Source organism: Lynx canadensis, chromosome E3, assembly GCF_007474595.2.
Source record: "Lynx canadensis isolate LIC74 chromosome E3, mLynCan4.pri.v2, whole genome shotgun sequence".
In the NCBI taxonomy this organism is placed as follows: Eukaryota; Metazoa; Chordata; class Mammalia; order Carnivora; family Felidae; genus Lynx; species Lynx canadensis.
Genome location: NC_044318.1, coordinates 34,211,493 through 34,234,033, shown reverse-complemented (window position 1 = coordinate 34,234,033; position 22,541 = coordinate 34,211,493). Strand labels below are relative to the sequence as shown.

The window sequence follows — 22,541 nt, the reverse complement described above, 5'->3', positions numbered from 1 at the left end:
CCAGAGCCTGACGCGGGGCTCCAACTCCCGGACCGTGAGATCGTGACCTGGCTGAAGTCGGACGCTTAACCGACTGCGCCACCCAGGCGCCCCAAATCTTTTATTTTTTAATAGAAGTATAGCTCTAAAGCGATCCAAAAGCTGAAATGAAATAAAACTTAATATTTTATTAACTCAAAAGAAGACAGGAAAAGAGTATTAGATTAAAAGCAGAAAGGCAAAATTTAAAACAAGTTCATAGATTTAAACTCAACTATATCAATAATTTCGTTAAATATAAATGGACTAAACAGTTCAACTAAAAGCGATTCTAAAAGAGATTCTTACAATGGGCAAAGAAGAAAGACCTGAAAGTGTATGTCATGCTAAATGAGAAACCAAAAATGGGATGACATGTCAATAAGCATTCCACACATCTACACTATGACACTGATAATGGTAAAACTAAGGAAAGACAAACTATAACCTTCAATTTTTTTCAGAGAACTCTGATCCCTTTGACTCTGGAAATCTTTTCCATTTAAGAGTTATCTATCTTTGGAGTGCCTAGGTGGCTCAGTCGGTTAAGTGTCTGACTCTTGATTTTGGCTCAGGTCATGATCTCACGGTTCATGAGATCAAGCCCTACATCAGGCTCTGCACTGACAGTGTGGACCCTGCTCAGGATTCTCCGTCTCCCTCTTTCTGCCCCTCTCCCCCTCAAAATAAACTTAAAAAAAAAAAAAAGGAATTATCTATCTTCTGCATTCTTTCTTTTAACCCTGAAAATAGGCCAGATCGTTGAAGAATAGAAGGCTAAAGTGTCAACATCTAGATTCTGGAGCTGTGATTTTCTCTTTCCTGAGTCTCTTTGGCTGCAGGAATGTAGTCTATAAGTTATAAGTCATTTTTCCAAAATCTCTTGAGTCTTCAGTTACTTGGCTTTATTCATTGTGTCTCCTTTCCACCTTTTTGTGTTGTTGTTGTCAGTTCATACCCCCTTACACTTTCAATATACCAGAAGATGTTTAAAGCAAGTAAGTGTTTAAAACATTAAAAGTAACAATGTATTGGGTTTTTATTGCATCCAAAAAAAGTGAAATGTATGATAACAATAGAACAAGGACTGGAAAACAATTTCTACTATTATAAAGTCTCTTTCTACACATTAAGTGACACGTTACTTGAAGGTAGATTCAGATTTTTTCAAAATGTATACTGTAAATCCCATGGCAATGACTAAAAAGGTTTTTAAAAGAAGTATCAATAATAAGTAGAGGAGATAAAATGAATTTTATTTTTTAAATATACAATAAAACTAGAGAAAGCAGAAAAAGGAAAAAACTTAGAAAAAAATTAAACTAATAAAAGAACTAGCAAAATAATATATTTTCATCCAACTATATCAAACAATAACTTTTTCTGTTGCAGTTTTATACATTTATTTGACAGTCAGTGGTTAGTTCTCATCCACATCTATTACCTGTAGATTTTTGAAGGTGATGATGTGTACATATGTAACCAATGTGTGAAGCCTGTTTGATGAATCTTCATCCTTGCTGTTTTTTGGACAACCACACATGGACATGGTATGAAACATTCCTTATTCCTTTGGCCCACATTGGTATCAATGTGCACATCTGAAGTTCACATCTCCTTCATGGCAAATTTCCAAATTTCTTTGAGTGCCCAAAGGGCACACTTCTTGAAATCCACTCCATGGATACTTGTGAATATTGATGGTGTATTCTCTTGTCACTACCTTGATGATAGAAGAATAGCCCTTCCTCTCACCACCCTTCTCTGTGGGAGCTATTCTGCTGGGCCATGTTGGAAAGAAACAATAACTTTAAAGGTGAATAGTTTAAGAATAACAGTTAAGAATGGAAAGACTAGATGATTTAAAAAAAAAAAAGCAAGGGGTCCTCCAGAAAAACAGAACCAATAAGATGGATGGATCACTGGCCATTGGCTCACGTCACCATGGAGGACAAGAAGTCCCACAATCTACTGTCTGCAAGCTGGAAACTCAGGCAAGCTGGTGCTGTAATTCAATCCAAGTCCAAAGACCTGAAAACTAGGAGAACTAATGGTGTAAGTTCCAGTTGGGGTCCAGAGGCTCAAGAATCGGGGATCAATGGTACAAGTCCCAGTCCACATCTGAAGGCCCAAGAATCAGAAGCGCCAATGTCCCCGGGGCAGATGGACGTCCCAGCTCATGCAGAGGAGAAACTTGCCTTTCTGTTCTATCCAGCTCTCCATTGATTGGACAATGTCTACCCACTTTGGTGAAAATGATCTTTTTTTTACTCAATGTATCAGTTCAAATGTTAATCTCTCCTGGAAATACCTTCACAGACACACCCAGAAATAATGTTTTACCAGCTATCTAGGCACCCTTTAGTCGAGCTGACACAATTAACCATACAGAGGTCTCACAAGAGGCCTATTTTAATATTATGATATATTATGACAGACTTGCAGTTTCAGCTCCTACATGTAAAGAATTGGGAAGTCCTAACTCACATCCTTACAAGAAAAAGATGAGAAAACTGAAAAGTAATGGCTTTTCCTGCACTTATCAGAGAATTTAGGTTGCATGGCAAACTGCCACCCCAAAATCTGGATAGACAAGCAAATCCACAGAGGCAAAGCTAAGATCTCCTTACCTGAAGCAAAATCCAACAGAGCTATAAACTTATAGGAATAAATAATGGTTTCGATGAAGATTGAGTGTGAGGTTAAGTGTGGGCTAGCTTAAGGGTGAGAAACTTCTTGGAGCTGCAGGGTTGGGCAGGGTGCTGGAGAACATATATTCATGGGTTTAACTCCAGGAACTCCACCAAATTCTCAGAATGAAAAGTTGAGAAAGATCTCCTCCTACCAGAGTCAGGAGGGGGGAGGAACAGAAATCACTGAAAAATGTGCCTAGAATGCTCTACATAACAAAAGCCCAGTCTCCAGGGGAAAAGATCTTACCAGAGCCTTATCCACTGTCACACAGTGTAGACATTGGTGCTTAGAACACCAATGCATATACCCACCAACTTTGAGGGCGAGGCAGTGCAAGTCTAGGTTGAAATCTGAGAGAGTCAAGACCATCTGGAGAAAGTGTAGGATAGTTATTGCCAAACCATCTTCTGGAAAGTCTCTGAATTAGTCCCTCAGTTAGTTTCTGTGGTGAAATAAGCTTGAGAAATCCTGTGTAATAAATACCTCTTCCAATATGTCATAACATGTTAACATAGTAAAGACTCAGAAAAATCCCTAAGTAACACTGAAAACTATTACAGTCCTGTTTGTATATCAGAAGCATCATGAGTTTACTTCATTTTTAGTAAATATGATACCTGTGTCCCAGCTCATACCTGAGGGGAGCCAATATCAAGACTCACAAAAGAGGCAAAAAAGAAAAAAAAAAAAAAATATATATATATATATATGTATTATATACACGTGTGTGTATATATTTGTATATGTGTATGTATATATGTGTATATATATGTGTGTGTGTATATATATGTGTGTGTATGTATATATATATATATATATATATATACACATATATATTAGGTGGAGTAAGAGAAGAATATTTTTCTCTGTAAAAGATGCAAGTTCTTTAATAATAGTGAAGGAAACCAGAATGTGTCAGCCCAAAATATGCCTCTTTAGCATAAAAATTATTTTGAGCTGAAGGCAATTAAGAGCAGCAAACCCAGAAAAAGCTCCCCTTTTTCTGCCTGCAGACAAGATATACATTCTCCTTTTGCTGGAGACAACACCAAAGAGGAATCTGCAAACATTTCCTCCATTAGTTTCCTCACATGCATTTACCTTCCCACAGACTGCCGCACCTGGAAGGCTAAGACATTCCTCCTGCGTCCTCCACAAATGTATTGTTCTTTACTAAAGGTACTACGTAAACCAGAATTCTAAGCCTCCACTTTGAGTTGCTCTTCACTTTAGGTTTCTCCTGCATGGTGTGTGCTGCGTGTGTTAGTAAACTGTTTTTCTCTTGTTAATCTGATTTCTTGTCAGAGGCCCAGCCAAAAACTTAAGACAGAGGTAAAGTTTGCCTCCCCTACGGTAGTATGACAGGGCTCATGAAGCCTTGAAAGAGGAGGAAATGGTCTGGAATCACTGCCACCAAAAATGTAAAAGGAAGTCAAGGGATGAAAAAATAAAGTTTGTTCACCAAGGAGTTCAAATAGCCCACTTGAAGTCAGAGAGCAAGACTTTGTAGCAGAACCAGTCAACCTGGCTCAACAGCCCAGGAGGAGGACGGAGGAAAGGTAGTAATGAGTTTCCAAGGGCTGGAAACAAACAAGGCAGACACTGGGGGAAGTCCTGATGGGCAAGTGTATTTGCTTCCTAGGGCTCTGTGACAAGCCACAAACCAGCGGCTTAAAATAACAAAAGTTAATCATCTCACAGTTCTGGAGGCGAGAAGTCCCAAATCAAGGTGTTGGCAGGAGCACGTTCCTCCGGAAGCTTCTAGGGAAGGGTTCTTCCTTGCCTTTTCCAGGTTCTAGCTGCCTGGATTGTGGCAGCATGACACCAATCTCTCCCACAGTCATTTTCCCTGTGTCTTCACACGGCACCTCCGTGTGCACCGCAGATTATTATTACTATTATTATTAGGGTGCCAGTTACATTGGCTTAGGGCCCACCCTAATGACCGCATCTTAATTTCCAAATAAGGTCATATTCACAGGTAGGACTTCAACCTATCTTTTTAGAGGACCCAACGCAACTCCTAACAGCAAGTACTTTAGAAAGTTAAGGAGAATTCAGCAGAAATCACTGAATGAGGGGGTTGCTCAGGCTGAAGAGAAAGACAAGCCAGGATGGGCAGAGACATAGGAGGGGAGGAGGGGTTAGGGAGGGTGCTATTAAATCACTGCCAGAAAGTCTACAGAAATCTGGGAGGAAACACATTAAAATGTTAGAAGTGGTGAAATTACCAATAACTTTCAGCTTTTTATACTTTTTGTATGTTCCGAATTTTCTACCATAAGTGGACAACTTTTACAGAGAGAAACAATCATTATTTTTAAAATAACTACCCAGTTCCTGTCACAATCCTGAGAGCTTATACTCTAGAAAACAAAGATAAAATGAGAGAAAACACATACAAATGGATAAAAATGTGTAACAAAATAAAAACCCAACACGAAGATGTTGCTGACATGCAATGTGCATTCAATAAATGCTCACAAAGAGCATTACAAAAACCAGAAGCTTACAAAGACCAGAAAAGGGCACAGGCTTTTACCTCAGACTGATCTGGATTTAATCCCAGCATTCCCATTTGCCAGCCAAACAATACCGAGTCAGTTACCCCAAAGGTCTGTTTTCTTACTTGTAAAAAGAGGATTTTAATTTCCATCTCACACCAAGCTTCTGCAGGAGTCGTACAAGAGCATTAATGAAGAGGCCAGAAGTGCAGTGTGAATACTTGGCAAGTGCCTCCCAATGTTTTAGATGTGACGTGAGTACCTTGCATACACAACAGTAAGAATTTGACAGATGGAAACATAATCAACACTTGAGGGCGTAGGCATGGTCGGGTGAAAAAGAGTCATAGCCTGGGCACAGTAAGGGAAGATTCCCTCAACTTTCTGATCGGGAGGTATCAGTACTTACTGGAGAGTAGAGGAATTATGTGACTGAGCAGAAACAGTCTACAAATCTGTCAAGTTTCAGGAAAAGAGACCATCCTATACAAAAATGCAACCTGAATTGCCTTGTACACTGAGGGAGCAGTAACCTCCTCTGACAAGAAATTGGGGATTAAGGAAATTCCAACAGTTCAACAATGCTAGCAAAGCCCACGTTCCCTCTTCCTTTCCACTGTCACTGTGCTCTCCTCAGTTCCAAGACAGCTACTAACGTCAGAAGAGGGGCTGTGTCTCCTTAAACACCTCTTTTTTAAAGCTACATGATCTTTCCCCAGAAGCATCTTGGAACATTTCTCATCCCAGCTCATTGGCCAGAATTGCCTCGCATTGGGGAGAGCTGTCTCTCCTGAAGCACAGGGAGGGTGCACACCAAACAGCTCAATGAGGAAGAACCAGAAGAGGAGGAGGGACATGGGGCAAGTGGGTGCTGGAAAGGCCACCAACAGGCTCCACCATACTTTCGGTGCACAGCACACACAGGGAGCTGAACAAGACATCAAATTAGAATCTGAATGGACAGTACTGATGCGCTACCTGGACCAGTATGTACAGAGTGAAAGAAGAGGGCCAAGGGATGCATGTCCCCAGGCTAGGGTACAGGCAAAGATTCCTGGGCAGGGGAAGACTCATTTCCCACCAGTCACTGCTGGGATGACTAAAGATGCTAACGGACTCAACCAAAAAAATGGCCGGAGGCAGGAGATGTGAGGACAAGAGAAAGTGTGTAGATGAGCTCCATCCACAGCACTGTAGAAGGAGATGTCCCCAGCCTCGTGATCTAGGAAAACTCCCACCCGGTGAAGAGCAGGCTCTTGCTTGGTAGGGCTTACAGAAAAGCTTATTAGGGGCCGGTAGCCGGCAGAACTCCAACAAATAGCCCAGATTCCCACATGGGGGGACATTTTTGAACTATCAACAATCCCCATGATGTCCTCCCGACATACCCCCACGGCAATCTCCAGGCTATCTCGGCTCTCAACTTCCCAGTAATGTTTCCCTGAAGTGAAAACGTTTTTTCCCAAAACACAGGGTAAGTGCTGAAATCTTTCCACAGACTGTGTGGTCTTCGGAGGGGTCCTCCATCCACTAACATAGCCCCACGCTGAGGAAAACAATGGCCAAGAACTGGCTGATGCTCCATTTTTTACATATCTCCCTTCCTGGGAGAAGACAAGTTTGGGATGGGCCGTGTCTTCAGCTAGATTTACAGCCACTGCAGAGAAAATGAGAGCAGAGATTTATAATGCGACAACTTACCACCAAACCTCCAGAAATGCCCCTCTTTTCCAGCTTCACCCCAACCTTCTCCTAACAAGAACTGTTAGGGATGAGATACCCCACTGCCTCTCAACTGATCCTCAGCTGGGTGTAGCCTTAAGCAAAGTGAAATCTTCGTTTCCCTTCTGCTCTAAAAGAGTAAGACCTAAAAACAGGGGGCTCATTATTTCATGGCCCCAAGTCTTCACAATCAGCATAAAGTTGGGAAAACACTAACAATTCTGACTTGTTGAATCAGGACCAGACCAAGATGGCTGACAGGCTGGTTCTTTGCCCTGGGACACAGAAAAGTCATCGTTAGCAAGTTTACTCTTTCCTGGTTCCAGCTGTTCACTGGGAAGCTCCACAGGCCCCTAACAGATCACTCAAAATGGAACTCACTATTCTGTGCCTTTCCATCCTCTTGAGACGAATACCCCTTCACATGCAGACATCTTGTCTTCTGTGTTCTCTGTGGTGTAACAGCACTACCTTCACCCAGACAACTCACACTTTGAAATCTTGAGGTTATCTGACTCCTCTCTCCCTCTGACCTTTGATGGCTTATTAGTCACCAAGTCCTATCAAATCCACCTTTGGAAATACCACCCAGGTTCCTTTCCTCCTCTCTGTCTTCACTGCCACTGTCTTCACTCAGACTTTCAGCACCTCCCACTTTAACGGTGTCTCTGACTTCCTCCCTGGCCTCCCTGCCTCCCAGTTCTCTTCCCTCCCAGACTCTCCATGTCTCTCTAGTTTCTCAAGAGGATTTTTTTAACCAGAAATGGATGATAGGTTTTGACAAATGTTTTTTCTACATCTACTGAGGTGATCATATAGTTTTCCCTTTTTCAGTTTTCTAATGTGGTGAATTACACTGATTTTTCAAATGTTAAACCAACCCTGCTTTTCTAGAATAAAACCCATTTGGTTGTGATGCATTATCTTTCAATATGTCGTTAGGTTCGATTTGCTAAAATTTTCTTTAGAATTCTTCTGTCTGTGTTCATAAGGGACGTTGATCTATAGACCTTTTCTCTCATAATGTCTTTGTCTGATTTTGGTATCATGATAACACAGGCCTCGTAGAATTATTTTTGAGAGAGAGAGAGACACAGGGAGACACACAATCTGAAGCAGACTCCACGCTCTGAGCTGTCAGCACAGAGCCCGACACGGGGCCCGAACTCACAAACCGTGAGATTATGACCTAAGCAGAAGTTGGACACTTAACGGACTGAGCCTCCCAGGTGCCCCTGGAGATTTCTTTCTTAAATGTTTGGCGAATTCAGGGAAATATGATGTCATCTTTATTTTTCTATTGTAAGTAACGTCCTTTTTCTCTTCTTGCTTTGGAAATTTTCTCTTAACACTGGTTTTGGTGTAGTTTCCATCCTATTTCTTATTCTTTAGGGCTTGCTGAGCTTATGCAATCTGTGGACTTAGGGTCTTCATCAAATTTGGAAAATTTTTGGCCATTATTTCTTCAGATATTTTTTCCTATCTCATCCCCATCCTGTTCATCTATTCAGGGACCCCAATTACCACATGTAAGGCTGCATGATATTGTCCCCCAGCTCACCAATGCTTTTTTCATTTTGTAAGGTTTTTTTCCTGAGCATTTCATTTTGTAGTTTCCACTGCTTCATCTTCAAGTTCACTCACCTATTTCTCTGTAATATCTAATCACGTATTAATCTCAACCAGTGTATTCTTTGTCTCAGTCACTGTGGTTTTATCTCCAGAGGTTTGATCTGGGATTTTTTAGATCTTCCACGTCTCCAAATGCCTCTTTACAGGATAGTTATAATAACTGTATTATAAAGTCCTTCGGAGCTTATTTTAATATCTGGATCAATCCTGGTCAGTCTCAATCGATTATTCTTATTATGGGTCATGCCTTCCTAACTTTTTGCATACCCGGTAATCTTTGATTGGATACCAGGCATTGTGAACTTAGATTGTTAGGTACTCATTTTTAAAATTCTCATGGTTTGTCTCAGGATAAAGTTACTTGGAAATAATGTGATCCTTTTGGGTCTTAAGCTCATGACTTTTAAGGTGGGCCCAAAGCAGTACTCAGTGTAGGATTAATTACTCTCTACTAATGAGGCAAGATTTTCCCAGGAATTAGGAGTTTTCCCGTCTGGCTGGTAGGCACAGGCATTGTGTAGGCCCTGTGGGAGCACCAGGAACTGTTCCTTCTAATCATTTTGGAAACGGCCTTCCTCAGCCTAAGGTAGTTTTTCACAAGCATATGCTAAGCATTACTCTGCTGAATACTCAGGGGGCACCTCCATAGATCATCAGGGTTCTCTCTATAGACGGCCCTCTCCTCACCAATACTCTGCCCAGTACTCTGCAAGTTCTCACTGCTTTGTTCTCCCTGGACTCAGCCCCATTCCTCAGCCTGGCTCCACCTCCACTACCCCTCCCTGCAGTAGCCTGAAAGCTCTTTCAAGGCTAGAGGCTGGAGCCATCATAGAGCTCACCTCATTTGTTTCACATTTTTCAGGGGTCCTTGGCCTGCACTGCCTGATATCCAGGGTTGGGAAAACTGTTCTCTTCATGTACTGTATCTGTTTTCTTTTAGTTTTCTTAGTTAGCTAAGTTTTAGGCTGAGGAGTAAATCCAGTCCCCATTACTTCATTTTAGCTGGAAGTAGACACCTACCACATGGAGATGTGCACGTGAGAACCAGCTATGTAGTTCTGACAACACCTGTGTGCCTTGGTGCTTCCCTGGAGATCCAGTAAGTTTATCTTCAGACTTTCCTATGCTCATCTTCTCAACCTCAGCTCCTGCCTTTTCCCACAATGCACCTTATGGTTTAGTCACATTGGATACCCTCCCCTCCATTTCCTCCACACCTTGGCTCACACCGCTCCCTCTGGTTACATGAATATGCCTCCATTTTCTACTTGGCAAACTCCTACTCACGCCTCAAATCCCAGATCAATGTCACCTGTGTGTGAAAACCCCCCCACTTCACCCCCAACAGAGCTCTTTCTCTGTACTTCCATATTTTATTCATACCACCATAAACAGTAGATCCCACTATGTTACAGTAAGTGATATGGGTCTGCCTCTCCAGTTTGCTTAAATTCTTAGGCCTTTTTCTTTCTGTATCACTGGCACCTTATAACCCACAGTATATGTTAAGTAAATGCTTCTTGAATGAAGCACATATCCATGTATTCCTAAGTAGTTTTTACCACTTTTCATGCTAGCTGTATGCTCTGTTTCCTCTTTCCTTTCCAGGCTTTCCTCATTGCTTATTCTCTTATTTTAAAGATTTCTAGGGAGCTCCAACCTTGCTCACCTTGGAATCGCTTCAGCATTTCCTTCATCATGGGTATCTTGCACACAGTCTTCACTGTTAGAACTTCAGGGGAATAGTTCACATCCTGGTTCTCACTCCTAAGAAAAGTACAGAGGGTTGCTCTTCTTAAAGGGGACAACTCAGGCAGCCAAGACCCCCAACTCCTGCGGAAGGTTCCAAGCCCAAAGCTCACACCGCCACTCTCCCATTCCCCCTTGCAAAAGTCAACAGTAAAATCCCTCCTCCCTGGACTCCCAGGGTGTGCCCAGACTGTTCTATGGAGCCCAGGCCTGTTTCCCCTCTCCTCAGCGTGTATCTTTACCATTCCACTCAGGCCCCATAAGAAAGCAGCCGCTCATACCTGGTCAACACATCTTTTGGATTCTGTGAAGAGAAGAAAAACATAAGTAAGTTATGCCCCTTCCTCCTGAGATCTGGTACTCAACTTCGGAAGCAGGTATTTTTCTGTCAACCGCTTTTGTCAATGTCATGTATGCTCTCATGCTGCCAAAGCCAATGGACTGATACATGGAGTCTTTTTCTTCATGTGACCTCTCTGCACCATCTGACAATGTTAACCAATCCCTGAAACCCTATTCTTTCTCCTTTGCCACCATGACACTAACTCTCTCCTGCCTTTTTGCCTACTTCTCCATCTATTCTCTTTCAGACACGGACATTAACAAGTGTTGCTTGAGGATGTGGTAGGAACATAAAATGGTTCAGCCACTTTGGAAAACAGTTTGGCAATTTCTAAAGAATTAAATATAAATATATGACACAGCCCAACAATTCTGCTCCTACTATCTACCCAAGAGAAATGAAAATGTATGTCCACACAAAGAATGTCAGGCAAATGTTCACGGCAGCATCATTCCTAATAGTCAAAAGGTGGAAACAACCCAAATGTCCATCAACTGAAAAGAGAAACAAAACGTGGTATAGTCTATGATGAAATACTATTCAGGGATAAAAGAAAAAAGGAATATAAATACAATACTAATATATGCTATAACACGAATGAACCTCAAGGACATTATAAATGAAAGATTCCATACACAAAAGACCACATTACTATATGACTCTGTTTATATGGTATATTTCAAAAAGGGAAATCTATATAGTCAGAAAGTAAGTTGTCTAGGGGCTGGAAGCAGGAACAGAGATTAACTATAAATAAGCACAAAGTGATCTTACTGGGGTGATGGAAATACTCTAAATCTGGACTTTGGTAAGGTTTCCACAACTAGGGAAAATTATAAAAATCACTTATTTAATGATAAAAAGTACACTTTTAAGTGTATGGGTATATGTATGGGTAAATTATAAGATATGTACATTACACCTCAAGAAAGCTTTAAAAAAAAAACAACAAGTGTATCAAAATGGCTAATTACCACATGAAAAAGTGCTCAACCACATTAGTCATTTGCAAAATTCATCTACCCTTTGGAAGGAGGAAAGGGGTGCTGACTGAGGGCCTGAGCTAACATTCTATACCATTCAGCTAAAAGTAAAGAGCTGACAATTCTAAGCACTGATGATCACACAGAGCCACTGATCTCTCTCACACTGCAAGTAACAGTGTAAACTGATACAATCACTTTGGAAAACAGTTTGGAATCATCCGTTTGGAACCAACAGATGCCCTGTGACTCGGAATTGCTTTCACAGGTACATAACTGACAGAAATGTGGACACATGTACACCAAAAAAGACATGTTCATAACTGCTTTCTTGTAACAATAAAAACTAGAAACAACCCAAATTTTGCTAACAGTAGAGTGAATGGTATTTTTGGTATATTAGTACCATGGAATACTACAGAACAGGGCCTTCAACCTGGCACTATTAACATTTGGGGCTGGAAAAGTTTTTGCTGGGAGCTGGGGGGGAGGTGTCTTCTGTGCACTATAGGATGTATAGCAGCATCCGTGGCCTCTACACGCCAGACGCCAGTAGTAGCCACCCTCACGTTGTGACAACCAAAAATGTCTCCAGCACTGCCCCCTGGGGGAGCAAAATCCCTCCTGGTTGAGAAGTTGTACACAGTGATGGAAACAAATGTCTGCTGCCACCTACGACAGCCTGGGTGAACTTCACAACATAATGTGGAGCAAAAGCAGCAAATGCTGAAAGAGTTGTACTCAGAAACAGAACAGTGTGAGAAGTCTGGAGGGAGAACACCCTCAGGGAGAAGGGAAGGGGTGTTGACTGGGGCACGCAGAGGACGCCTGGCAAGCTATTCATGTTCTATTACGTGACTTGGCTGGTGGTTCCGTGGATGGGTCACTTGGTGATAATCTGTCAGGTTTATGATTTATGCATTTTTCTCTATGGATGTTATACTAAAATGTTTTTAAACATGTTTATTTTGTTATGACAGTAAAAATGATGTTGCCCGAATCCATGGACACAAACGATACTTAAAGGTGAAAGTATAGTTTAAAAACATTTACCAGCAGGGGCACCTGGGTGGCTCAACCGGTTAAGTGTTCAACTCTTGATTTCAACTCACAGCTCATGAGGAGATCAAGCCCTGCATCGGGCTCTGTACTGACGGCACGGAGCCTGCTTGGGATTCTCTTTCTCCCTCTCTCTCTGTCTCTCTGCCCCTCCCCTGCTCACACACACACACACACACACTCTCTCTCTCTCTCTCTCTCTCTCTCAAAATAGATTAAAATAAACTATAAAGGGGCGCCTGGCTGGCGCAGTCGGTTAAGCGTCCGACTTCAGCCAGGTCACGATCTCGCGGTCCGTGAGTTCGAGCCCCGCGTCAGGCTCTGGGCTGATGGCTCAGAGCCTGGAGCCTGCTTCTGATTCTGTGTCTCCCTCTCTCTCTGCCCCTCCCCCGTTCATGCTCTGTCTCTCTCTGTCCCAAAAATAAATAAACATTGAAAAAAAAATTAAAAAAAAAAAAACTATAAAAAATATAAATAAATAAATAAATAAATAAATAAATTTACCAGCAAACAAAAGGGTCAATGTAGATGAGCTAGGCATGCCAGCTCCAAAGGCTGAGAAAGAACTATAGAGCAAACCCAAGAACTAATAAAAACAAAATAATAACAGAAACAATAAAAGCAGATATTAATGATTTCACTGCATTATTTGTAGTGGTAATGGTGTTGAGGCAACCTGGGTTTCCAACTTTGGAAGAAGGAACTGACAAAATGTGGTAGGTAGACACGTGGGTTCAACATACTGTATAGATAGCAACAGGAATGGATCTTAAAACATAGTACCTAAGGGGCGCCTGGGTGGCTCAGTTGGTTAAGCGTCTGACTTCGGCTCAGGTCATGGTCTCACAATTCGTGGGTTTCAGCCCCACATCAGGCTCTGTGCTGACAGCTCAGAGCCTGGAACCTGCTTCAGATTCTGTCTCGTTCTCTCTCTCTCTCTCTATCTCTGCCCCTCCCCCTCACACTCTGTCTCTCAAAAATGAATAAATGTTAAAAAAAATTAAAAGAAAACAAAAACATAGTGCCTAAGGAAAGAAGCAAGAGATGGAATGCAGCAAGATTAAATCATTGCATAAATTAAAAATACATAAACCAAAGCAATACTGTACATTGGATAAGAACACATTCAAATGAAAAGATAAAAATTAGGTACAACAGAATTTTTTTTCAATATTTCCATAGTTCTTTTTTTTAAGGTGTCTGTACAGTTCTAAGAAGAAAAGAAGTGAGTTATAGGCTAAAAATGATGAAATAAAGGAAAAATAGATGGATAAGTGAATAGATTAGTAAAATAAGTTCTCTTAGGCTGAGATTCTATAATCCAGTTCTGTCTTCTTTAATCATTTCCCTACCGTTGCACTTATATTGGCTGATATATATTTTGTAAGTATTCTGCTGGTTCATGCATATCTTTGAGGTTTCAGATTCTGAGTAGATATTAAACCTCTATTTAAAAAATTGTTCCAATGTGTTATTTCAAAGATTCTGTTGAATGTACATTTGGATATGTAACTGGAACATCGTGGCTTAAGCAAGCTGTAAAAGTTGTAGACAATTCTTGGAAATCATTACATTAACATAAGCTATAATACCCTTCCCCTAGCAATTTCTTGCTGAAAATAACTGGTGAGTGGGTCCATGTGTCTCTCTTCCTTAAAGGTAGAGCAGAATGTTGTATCCTGGTGAGGAAAAAAGAGTAATCACAGACTGAAGCGCTCTTCAACAATTCTTTCCTCCTCAGTCACATGATGTGGAAGAGAGATTCTGAGGGATCTAAGACAGTTACAAATATTGGATCCTATCCAAAAACTGAAAGAACCTATAAGGATACTTTACTTGCTGAGGATATAAAGGTAAAGATTATATAATAAACTGCCTTAAAGTCCCAAATCTAAGTGCTAATGAGTTACTTTTTTTTTTTTTTTTTTAAGGCGGCTTCATGCCCAAATGGGGCTTGAACTCACAGCCCTGAGATCAAGAGTCACATTTTCTACTGACTGAGCCAGCTAGGCGCCCCTAAGTGCTACCAAATTAGAATTATAACTTTTTAACAGTTGCTAGATATTAGAAATTATTTAAATGAATATACCTATCAAAATCTGAGGCTAAGAGCAAAGTTATTATCAAGCTATGATTATAATGATTAAAAATTAGTAAGGAAGACAAATTTATCTTAAAAACTACTGATACAGTTATCTCCTTGGTGATTGTAGGTTTGCTTTATTTTACTATTTTAACAAAGAGTCATAAATGTATAAGTAACATGAATGGAAAAGTCTTAGATGCGCTTCAGACCCGAGGCAAACCAAGCGAACCTGGGTATCTCCACAGCACCTGAGCTCAGCATACCTAAATGTTGCGTTAATTTCCTCTGAATGGTGAATCTTTGACTCTTTAATTGTATAGTGACAGTAGGAACACAATTATCAACAGAGAGAACACATTTCCTCTATTAAACCCACTCACCAGGAAAGACAAGAGGGAGTTCAGTGTGTGACTGTCTCACCTGCAGCAACTCCAGGGTGGGGCTCTGGCTCTTCCTCCCGACCTCTAAGATGAGCTGCTTCAAGGAAGTGATCGTCTGATGGAGCTTTAACGTGTTCTCATTCTGTTTCTTCTTCGTCTCTTCTTCTTCTTTGCTCAGTCTCTGAAGAAACAGTTGCTCTTCTTCGGCCAGGAAGTGGTGCAGCTTTGCAAACTCTGCACCGAATCTCATTCGCTGGTTCTTCATCTTCTCCTACGGCCACATGACACTTGCTCAGTCCTTGTCCTGCCCTTGCTCCTAAATTCCATGCACGTGACTCCCCAACAGTCCATGGCGCCTCCATCCCAATCACCTCCTCCAGAAAGCCCCTGCCCACCCTCCACAAATTCCCGCTAATTCATTTATACTCACTTGGTATCTTTGTACTGCCTGTATAGTATTAGTTCATCCTTTGTGACACTTGAGGCTCTACTACTGACAGCAATGCCTTGTTTGTGTACTTTTTAAACTAAAACACACTTTCACATCTATTACTTAGTTTAGCCTCCAGAATACCTACTGTTTGGTCTCATTAAGCTTTAGATGTGCTTCTGTGCGTGCGCATCATGCCTCCCAACTAGACCAGTATCTCTGGAAGCAAAGTCCATTTACTTTCCACAATGCCATGGACTCAGACCACCCATAACCTAGGGAGTATATTTAGGAAAAAGTGGGAAGGAGAGGGGTACCACCTTGGAGAAATGGAGATGAAGTATGTGGTACTCCCATCGCCCAAAGCCACAGGTCAATAGAGACACACACTTCCTGATCTATCACCTTATCTGCAAGGGGCCTGACCACTCTTAACATCATGCAAGCTCCTCCCAACAATACCGAAAGGTTTCAGGGGCAAGAAAGGCTCAACCGATTCTGCTATTACCTTCCACTCAGTAGCATTTTTCACTTCCATGTCCTGCAAATGCATGGCTTTCTTCATCTTGGCCGTCAGACTACACTGAGTCTCAAGAAGTTTCTCCTGCCAGCAGAAACACATATCAGAAAGCATCTCCGCAAACATCTTGCTTGTTCAAGAGCTGAACAGGCAATGAGATTGAGAAAACGTTGAAGACAGTTACAGAATTAGGCATAAAAAGTATTCTGATCTGAAATCTTTGCAATACTCTATAGAGCCTGCCTATTAAGTTGGCAAAAAATGAAAACTGTTAGAGGCTTAATAAATACCTTGTACTGGTGAGGGAGGCCTCTGACACTATAATAGTAGGAGACTTTTATAAAAAGGTGCCATCCTTTTGAAGGGCAACTGACAGGATTTAAAACCATCTGAAATGTGCATAATCCTACTTCCAATAATCTGTGCAACAAGACACTAGCAAAAATAATATGTATAGGAATGTTCACTGCAGCAGTATTCATTATCCATTCATGGGGAATTATTAAATAAATTATGGTATATTGATACTCTGTGCCAATCTCAGGTAGCTCTCTCTCTATATTGATGTGTTTTATTAAGTAAAAAAACTACACTGTAAAACAATAGTATTGTATAATTCTGTTTTGAAAAGAACAAATACACATGTATCTGTGCATGGATGTGTGCATTTAAATAGACGAAAAATCTGGAAGAACATACACCTAAAGATTAACACTGGTTATTTCTGGGGAATAGAAATGGCTTGGAAGTTTGGGAGGGTGGGGACTAAAACTTTTATGAATTTCGGTCTTGATTTTAGAATTTAACAACCTGAATGAGCTATTAAAAAGTAAAAGGAGTCGATCAGCATTAACAAAAATGGCTGTGGAGGGGCAGCACCTGGTAGCATAAGGTCAGCCATGACCTCAGACAGAAGCACGCAGGTTAGACACACATGCACACACACACACACACACACACACACACACACACACACACGAGGAAAACCAGCAAGAACAGATGACCAAATGGCTGTGAGAGAAAGGAGTCCAGATTTTGCCCCTGGGTTCTGGCTTGGCAACTAGAAGGACTGTGGTCTATTTACCAAATAAGGAAATGCAGGGAAATGAGCAGTATGTAAATGGAAGGGGGGGAATTAAATTCGACTTTACTAAATTGAGTTTGGAGGGGGGGGTGTCCCTGATGAGTACAGTTAACAGTTAAGGGTCAAGAGATCTGAGCTGCAGAAGTAGATTGAGGGGGGAGGGTTAGAGCACAGGCAGCAGGTGCAGCCAGGGTGTGAGTAAAATCCCCCAGTAAGAGTCTATCAAGAAGGCAATACAGGCTGGAACAAGGAACAACCACACTTAAGGGGTGTGCAGAGGACAAAAACCCTGCCAAGAAGCTAAGCTGAGTGGTGGTTGGTGAAAAACCCAGAGAGGATGTTTTCTCATACACCAAAGGAAGAGAAAATTTAAATAAAAACCAGTGAATACCAACAAATGCTGAAGAGTGGCCTAGGGCAGCTTTCTGGAAGTGTGAATATGTGTCAAAATAAAAAGCTAAAAGGAAAAAAAAAATGAACAGAACTAAGAAATAAGCAGGGCAAGTTTTTTTTTTCTTCCCTAGGAGAATAATGAAAACCAGTCGGTGTCACTTTTCTTCCCACACTTACAAATGACAATGTCTACAGCAAAATGAAGTCATTGGAAAGAGCGACACCACCAAAACCGGTGAAGGTGTGGAGCTGCCAGAGCTCCCCCACGGCCACATGGTGCTGGTGGCTGTGCGAAACAGAACCACCACTCTGGGGAAAGGTCCGGCGTCAAACTAAGCATACACCAATCCCAGGCCCAGCAGTACAACTTCTAGATACGGGAAACATGAAAGTGTGCATCTATAAAAATACCTCTAGGAGAATACTCATACCAGCTTTATTCATAAAAGCCAAAAACTGGAAACAGCCCAGGTATGCAGTGATGGAAACATGGATAAGCCAACTGCGGTATGTTCATAAAATGGAATACGACTCAGCAGGAAAAAGAAACAGGATACTGATATGCACAAAATGGGTGAATCTCAAAATCGATACGCTGCGCAAAAGGAGCCCATATAAAGGAGTACAGACTATTCTTCCCACTTTCATGTTTGCTTGGAAATTGCATAGTGAAATGTTGGAGGGGGCAGATGAAGCTAGGTTGCAAAGGGATTCCATTCACATGAAGTTCCACAACAGGCAAAAATAATCGTCAGTGCAAAAAGATTAGAACAGTAGCTGGGTTGGGAAGAGGGAGCAGATTAACTGGGAGAGAGGATGGAGGAGCTTTCTGCAGTGATGACAATGTTCTTTTTTTTTTTTTTTTTTTTTTTTAAGATTTAAGTAAGCACCACACCCAATGTGCAGTTCGAATTTACAACCCTGAGATCAAGAGTTACACGCTCCCCTGACTGAGCAGCCAGGCGCCCCAGTAATCTTTATCGTCTTTATCTTAAGAAGGGCTTAGGGTGCCCAGGTGTATGCATTTGTCAAAGCTCAGCAAATGTACACTAAAGATGTGCATATTTAATTATATTAAATGTGACTTCAAAAACCACCACTAATGCTAAATGTGGTTGGTTGGCGGTAAGCTTGCTAAAGTATAGGAGGAAGTGGACTATCTGCAATTAACTTTAAATGCCTCAAAAGGAAACAAGAATTGATGGATGCAGAGAACAGACAGATGGATAGACAGGTGATAAACAGAGTAAAATGCTAATGGCAGAACCTAGATGTGGGTATACTGGTATTATAAACTTCGTCAAACATTCATGTTTGCTTGGAAATCACATAGTGAAATGTTGGGGGGGTGGATAAAATTAGGTTGCCAAGGACTTCCTATAGTTCTGTTATACGTCACAAAATCACCTGTGTTATTTTCTTTCTTACACTATGTTTTCTAATATTATATAATCTACTTATTTCCTCTAGTTGTTAAATAGGTATATAATCCTGCTATTTGGAAAGCTACTTCAAGTAACTTTATTCCTTTATCAATTATACAACTGCCACTCTGTAATCACTGTCAACTTCGATGTGTATGGGAGGACTGCAATCAGATAAGTAGTTCTTTTGAATGTGATCAAGATTTTTTTTTAAGTTTTCACTTTTGTTTAATCATGAAAAAAATATCGGGGTGCCTTGGTGGCTCAGTCAGTTAAGCATCCAACTTCAGCTCAGGTCATGATCTCACAGTTCATGAGTTAAAGCCCCGTGTCAGGCTCTGTGCTGACAGCTTAGAGCCTGGAGCCTGTTTCAGATTCTGTGTCGTCCTCTCTTTGCCCCTCCCCCACTCGCATACTGTGTCTTTCTCTCTCAAAAATAAATAAAAATTTTTAAAAATGTTTAGAAATAATAATGAAAAAATATTTTAAATAGAATTTTTCAATTTTTAAAAGCCCTTAACAATTCCAGTATTTGTGAATTATCCTGTATTGCTGGTTGTATTCCAAGATTCTACCTAAGTCTTTTTGAATCCTACTACAATTGAGATCTGAAAAGGGGCCCCTGAATGAAAATAGTAATTCCAGGGAGATTAGAAAAATCCTTCCCTACAATAACAGAAACTGCCAGGAGGTGGCAGGAGGGCAACACCAAGCAGTTCTCCAAACTTAACTGCCATCTTCCTCTCTCCCTCTACCCTCCAAAAATATTAAGCAACTTCCAGTCCTCTCACATTGATCACATGCCATTCCAAGCAGCCATGCTGAATATGCTGTTCCTTTGGCCTGAATATCCTCTCCTTTACCTATCATACTCACCCTTCAAAAGTGAGTTCATGTTCAACTCCGTGAAGCCATTTCTCCTCAGACCTTCCATGTACTCGATACAAACTTGAATAACTCACTTACATACTGAACTTATTGGTCTACATGCTTATGTACCCTACAAGACAAGGCTCCTGTCCTTCTTATCCATTTATGTCCAGATTCTAGAACAATGCCTGGCCTACAGTAAGCATAAATAAAGGTTACTGAGTGAAGGGGTGGATGTATAGTTCATAGTGCTACTTTGCATATTTCCTGTTTGTAGTCAGTTAATAAAACTGTATGGCATTTTATAGTTTACAAAATACTTTAACTTGTATCATTAAACTTGTGTTTTCAACCAGTACTTACTAGATACCAATTCTGTTGGAGACCACTGGAGTTACACCATCAGTATAGAAGGGGGTAGGGCTACTCTGGAAAGGATGATGAAGGAAGGTCTTCAAGCTAAAAGCTAAAAAGATGTAAAGGATGGAAGGTGTGGGTAGAGAAAGAGAACAGACTTGAAACAAAAGAAGGCAGTGTGGCTGGAGTAAAGTAAGATAAACTGCTTTATTCAACTGAAGCGCCTTAATCCATAAAATAGGCAGGACAGATTAATCTCCAAATTCAAACAGTAAGTGATTTTTCCCAACTGATGAAGGAAGCTAGTATCAAATCCCGGCCTCGCACTTCAAGCCAGGCTTTTCCCAAATCATCAGTTGTCTATAAACCCTGTAGATATACACCTGCACTGTCCAATACAGCATCCATTAGCCAGGTGAGCACCCAAACTGTGCATAGTCCGAATTGACATGTGCTGTAAACGTAAACACAGATTTCAAAGTCCTATTACGAAAAACGTAACTAAAATGTCTCACTGATAACTTTTCATAGCGATTGATGTCAAATGATAACACTTTGGAAAACTGGGTTAAATAAAACATATTATTAAAATTAGCATCACCCGTTTGTTTTAACCACTAGGAAAGTTTTATTACATCGTGTTTCTATTGGGCGGCACTGGTATACGCCCCCTCGGTATGACTGTCTTAAACTAGGAGATCCCAAAGGCCAATACTTTGAAAATTCTATGCAGACCCTCCCCATCTCAGTTTTAACCCCAACTCTGAGATCTGTGTGTCGCTTAATTTCTTCGCACAAGTGGTGGGGGGCGGGGAAGGTCGTACTTCCAATGGGCATTGCAGCCACCTCGTAGGTCTCTCATGACAATGGCCTACGACATGACATGACAATGGTATTCCGGGAATACCGGCAGCCCCGCTACGGCCGGCTCACCCGGTAGCTGGCGAAGGCCTCGTCGATGGGCGCCATGGTGTGCGTCTGGTGCTCCTGCGACTCCCTGCACACCAAGCACACGGGCCGCTGGTCGTCCTCGCAGAAGAGCCGCAGCGCTTCCCAGTGGCGGCCGCACAGGCCGGGGGGCACGGGGCCCTGACGCCGGCGCCGCGTCTTCTCCGTCAGCCGGGCCAAGGCCCAGTTGGGCCGCAGCGCCGCGGGCGCCGACGGCTGCCGGCACTCGGGGCAGGGGAACGCGCCGCCGCCCGGCGCCCAGCTGCGGTGCAGGCAGCCGCGGCAGAAGTTATGGCCGCACTCGATGGACACCGGGTCCTCGAAATAGTCCAGGCAGATGGAGCAGGTCAGGTCTTCCTGGAGGTCTTCGGCTTCCATGCCGATTCTCCGCCCCGGGGTCGGGGTCCGACGCGAGGCGAGGGACTGCGGGCGGCGGGGAGGGGAAAGTGCCGTCCCTCCTCCGGGGCCTCGGGACCAGTCCCGGCGCGCGCTGGCCAACCGGCGGCCCCTCTGCGCGCGCCGCGGGGCCCGAGCGCGAGCCCGGCAGTCTCGGGGTTTCGGCTACTAGAGGGCGCCGCGGGGCACGACGGGACGCGGGCTGCCCCTCGGGCCAACAATAGAGATGCGGAACTTGCTCCGGGACGCCTAGAGAGGACCGGAGGAGCCCTCGCGAGCCGAAGCTGGAGGAGCAAAGCGAGGCGGCGCTAAGGAGTTTGGCCTGTCCTTCACGTTGGAGAGGTGAGGTCAAGTTCTGGCGTCCTTGGCGAGCTGCAGTCGGGCGGGCGTTCTGGGAGTGCTGCAGCGCCAGGGCCTGGGGTGAGGGAGGTCTGTGCAGCTGGGCGTGGAGTGGGGGCGAATGAGGCGCCGGGCCAGTTTAGGCTTGCTCTCCCTGAAGTCCGTTCTTTACATTCAGCCTTCATTCTTGGCCTCCACCCTCAAGAGCTAGTCGAGTTCTTGGAAAGGCAGGATTTCCTGCTGCCCCCGCGAAGCCCACCTACTCTCCTGGTGTTGGGTGAATTGGAGAGCCAGTATTCCAGGAGGGGAGCAGGAAAGGGAGCGTTTAGCCGCCCACGAGCTAGTGGGGTGATAACTGGTCGCCCTGCCACCCTGATTTCCCTCTCTTTCTTCCCAAGCACCCGAGACAAACACCAGGTAAAGGAAGCCCATTCTTTGAGCATGGGACACGTTCACCCAGCGCAGATGAGGCTTCTAACAGTTAAGTCAGGGTAAAGAATCTCGGGTTAGATGATCTTACCCACATCGGAGACTTCCCATCGGTGTCTTCGGTGGTTCAACTCCTAGGAGATCTGTGGGTATGGGATGCGCTAAGCCATCTCGGGGTGAT

The 22,541-nt window shown here is 42.7% G+C and overlaps 1 protein-coding gene across 1 annotated transcript; it reads right to left on the bottom strand.

The window, feature by feature from the left end:
• Nucleotides 1-4,274: 4,274 nt before the first annotated feature.
• TRIM4 (tripartite motif containing 4) lies at nucleotides 4,275-21,732 on the bottom strand. Its single transcript, XM_030300410.1, has 6 exons — nucleotides 21,182-21,732; nucleotides 16,109-16,204; nucleotides 15,211-15,441; nucleotides 10,601-10,623; nucleotides 10,240-10,337; nucleotides 4,275-6,873 (listed from the first exon to the last, which is right to left on the bottom strand). The coding sequence occupies exons 1-6, from the start codon at nucleotides 21,572-21,574 to the stop codon at nucleotides 6,287-6,289; spliced, it is 1,428 nt and encodes a 475-aa protein (XP_030156270.1). The 5' UTR covers nucleotides 21,575-21,732; the 3' UTR covers nucleotides 4,275-6,286.
• Nucleotides 21,733-22,541: the final 809 nt, after the last annotated feature.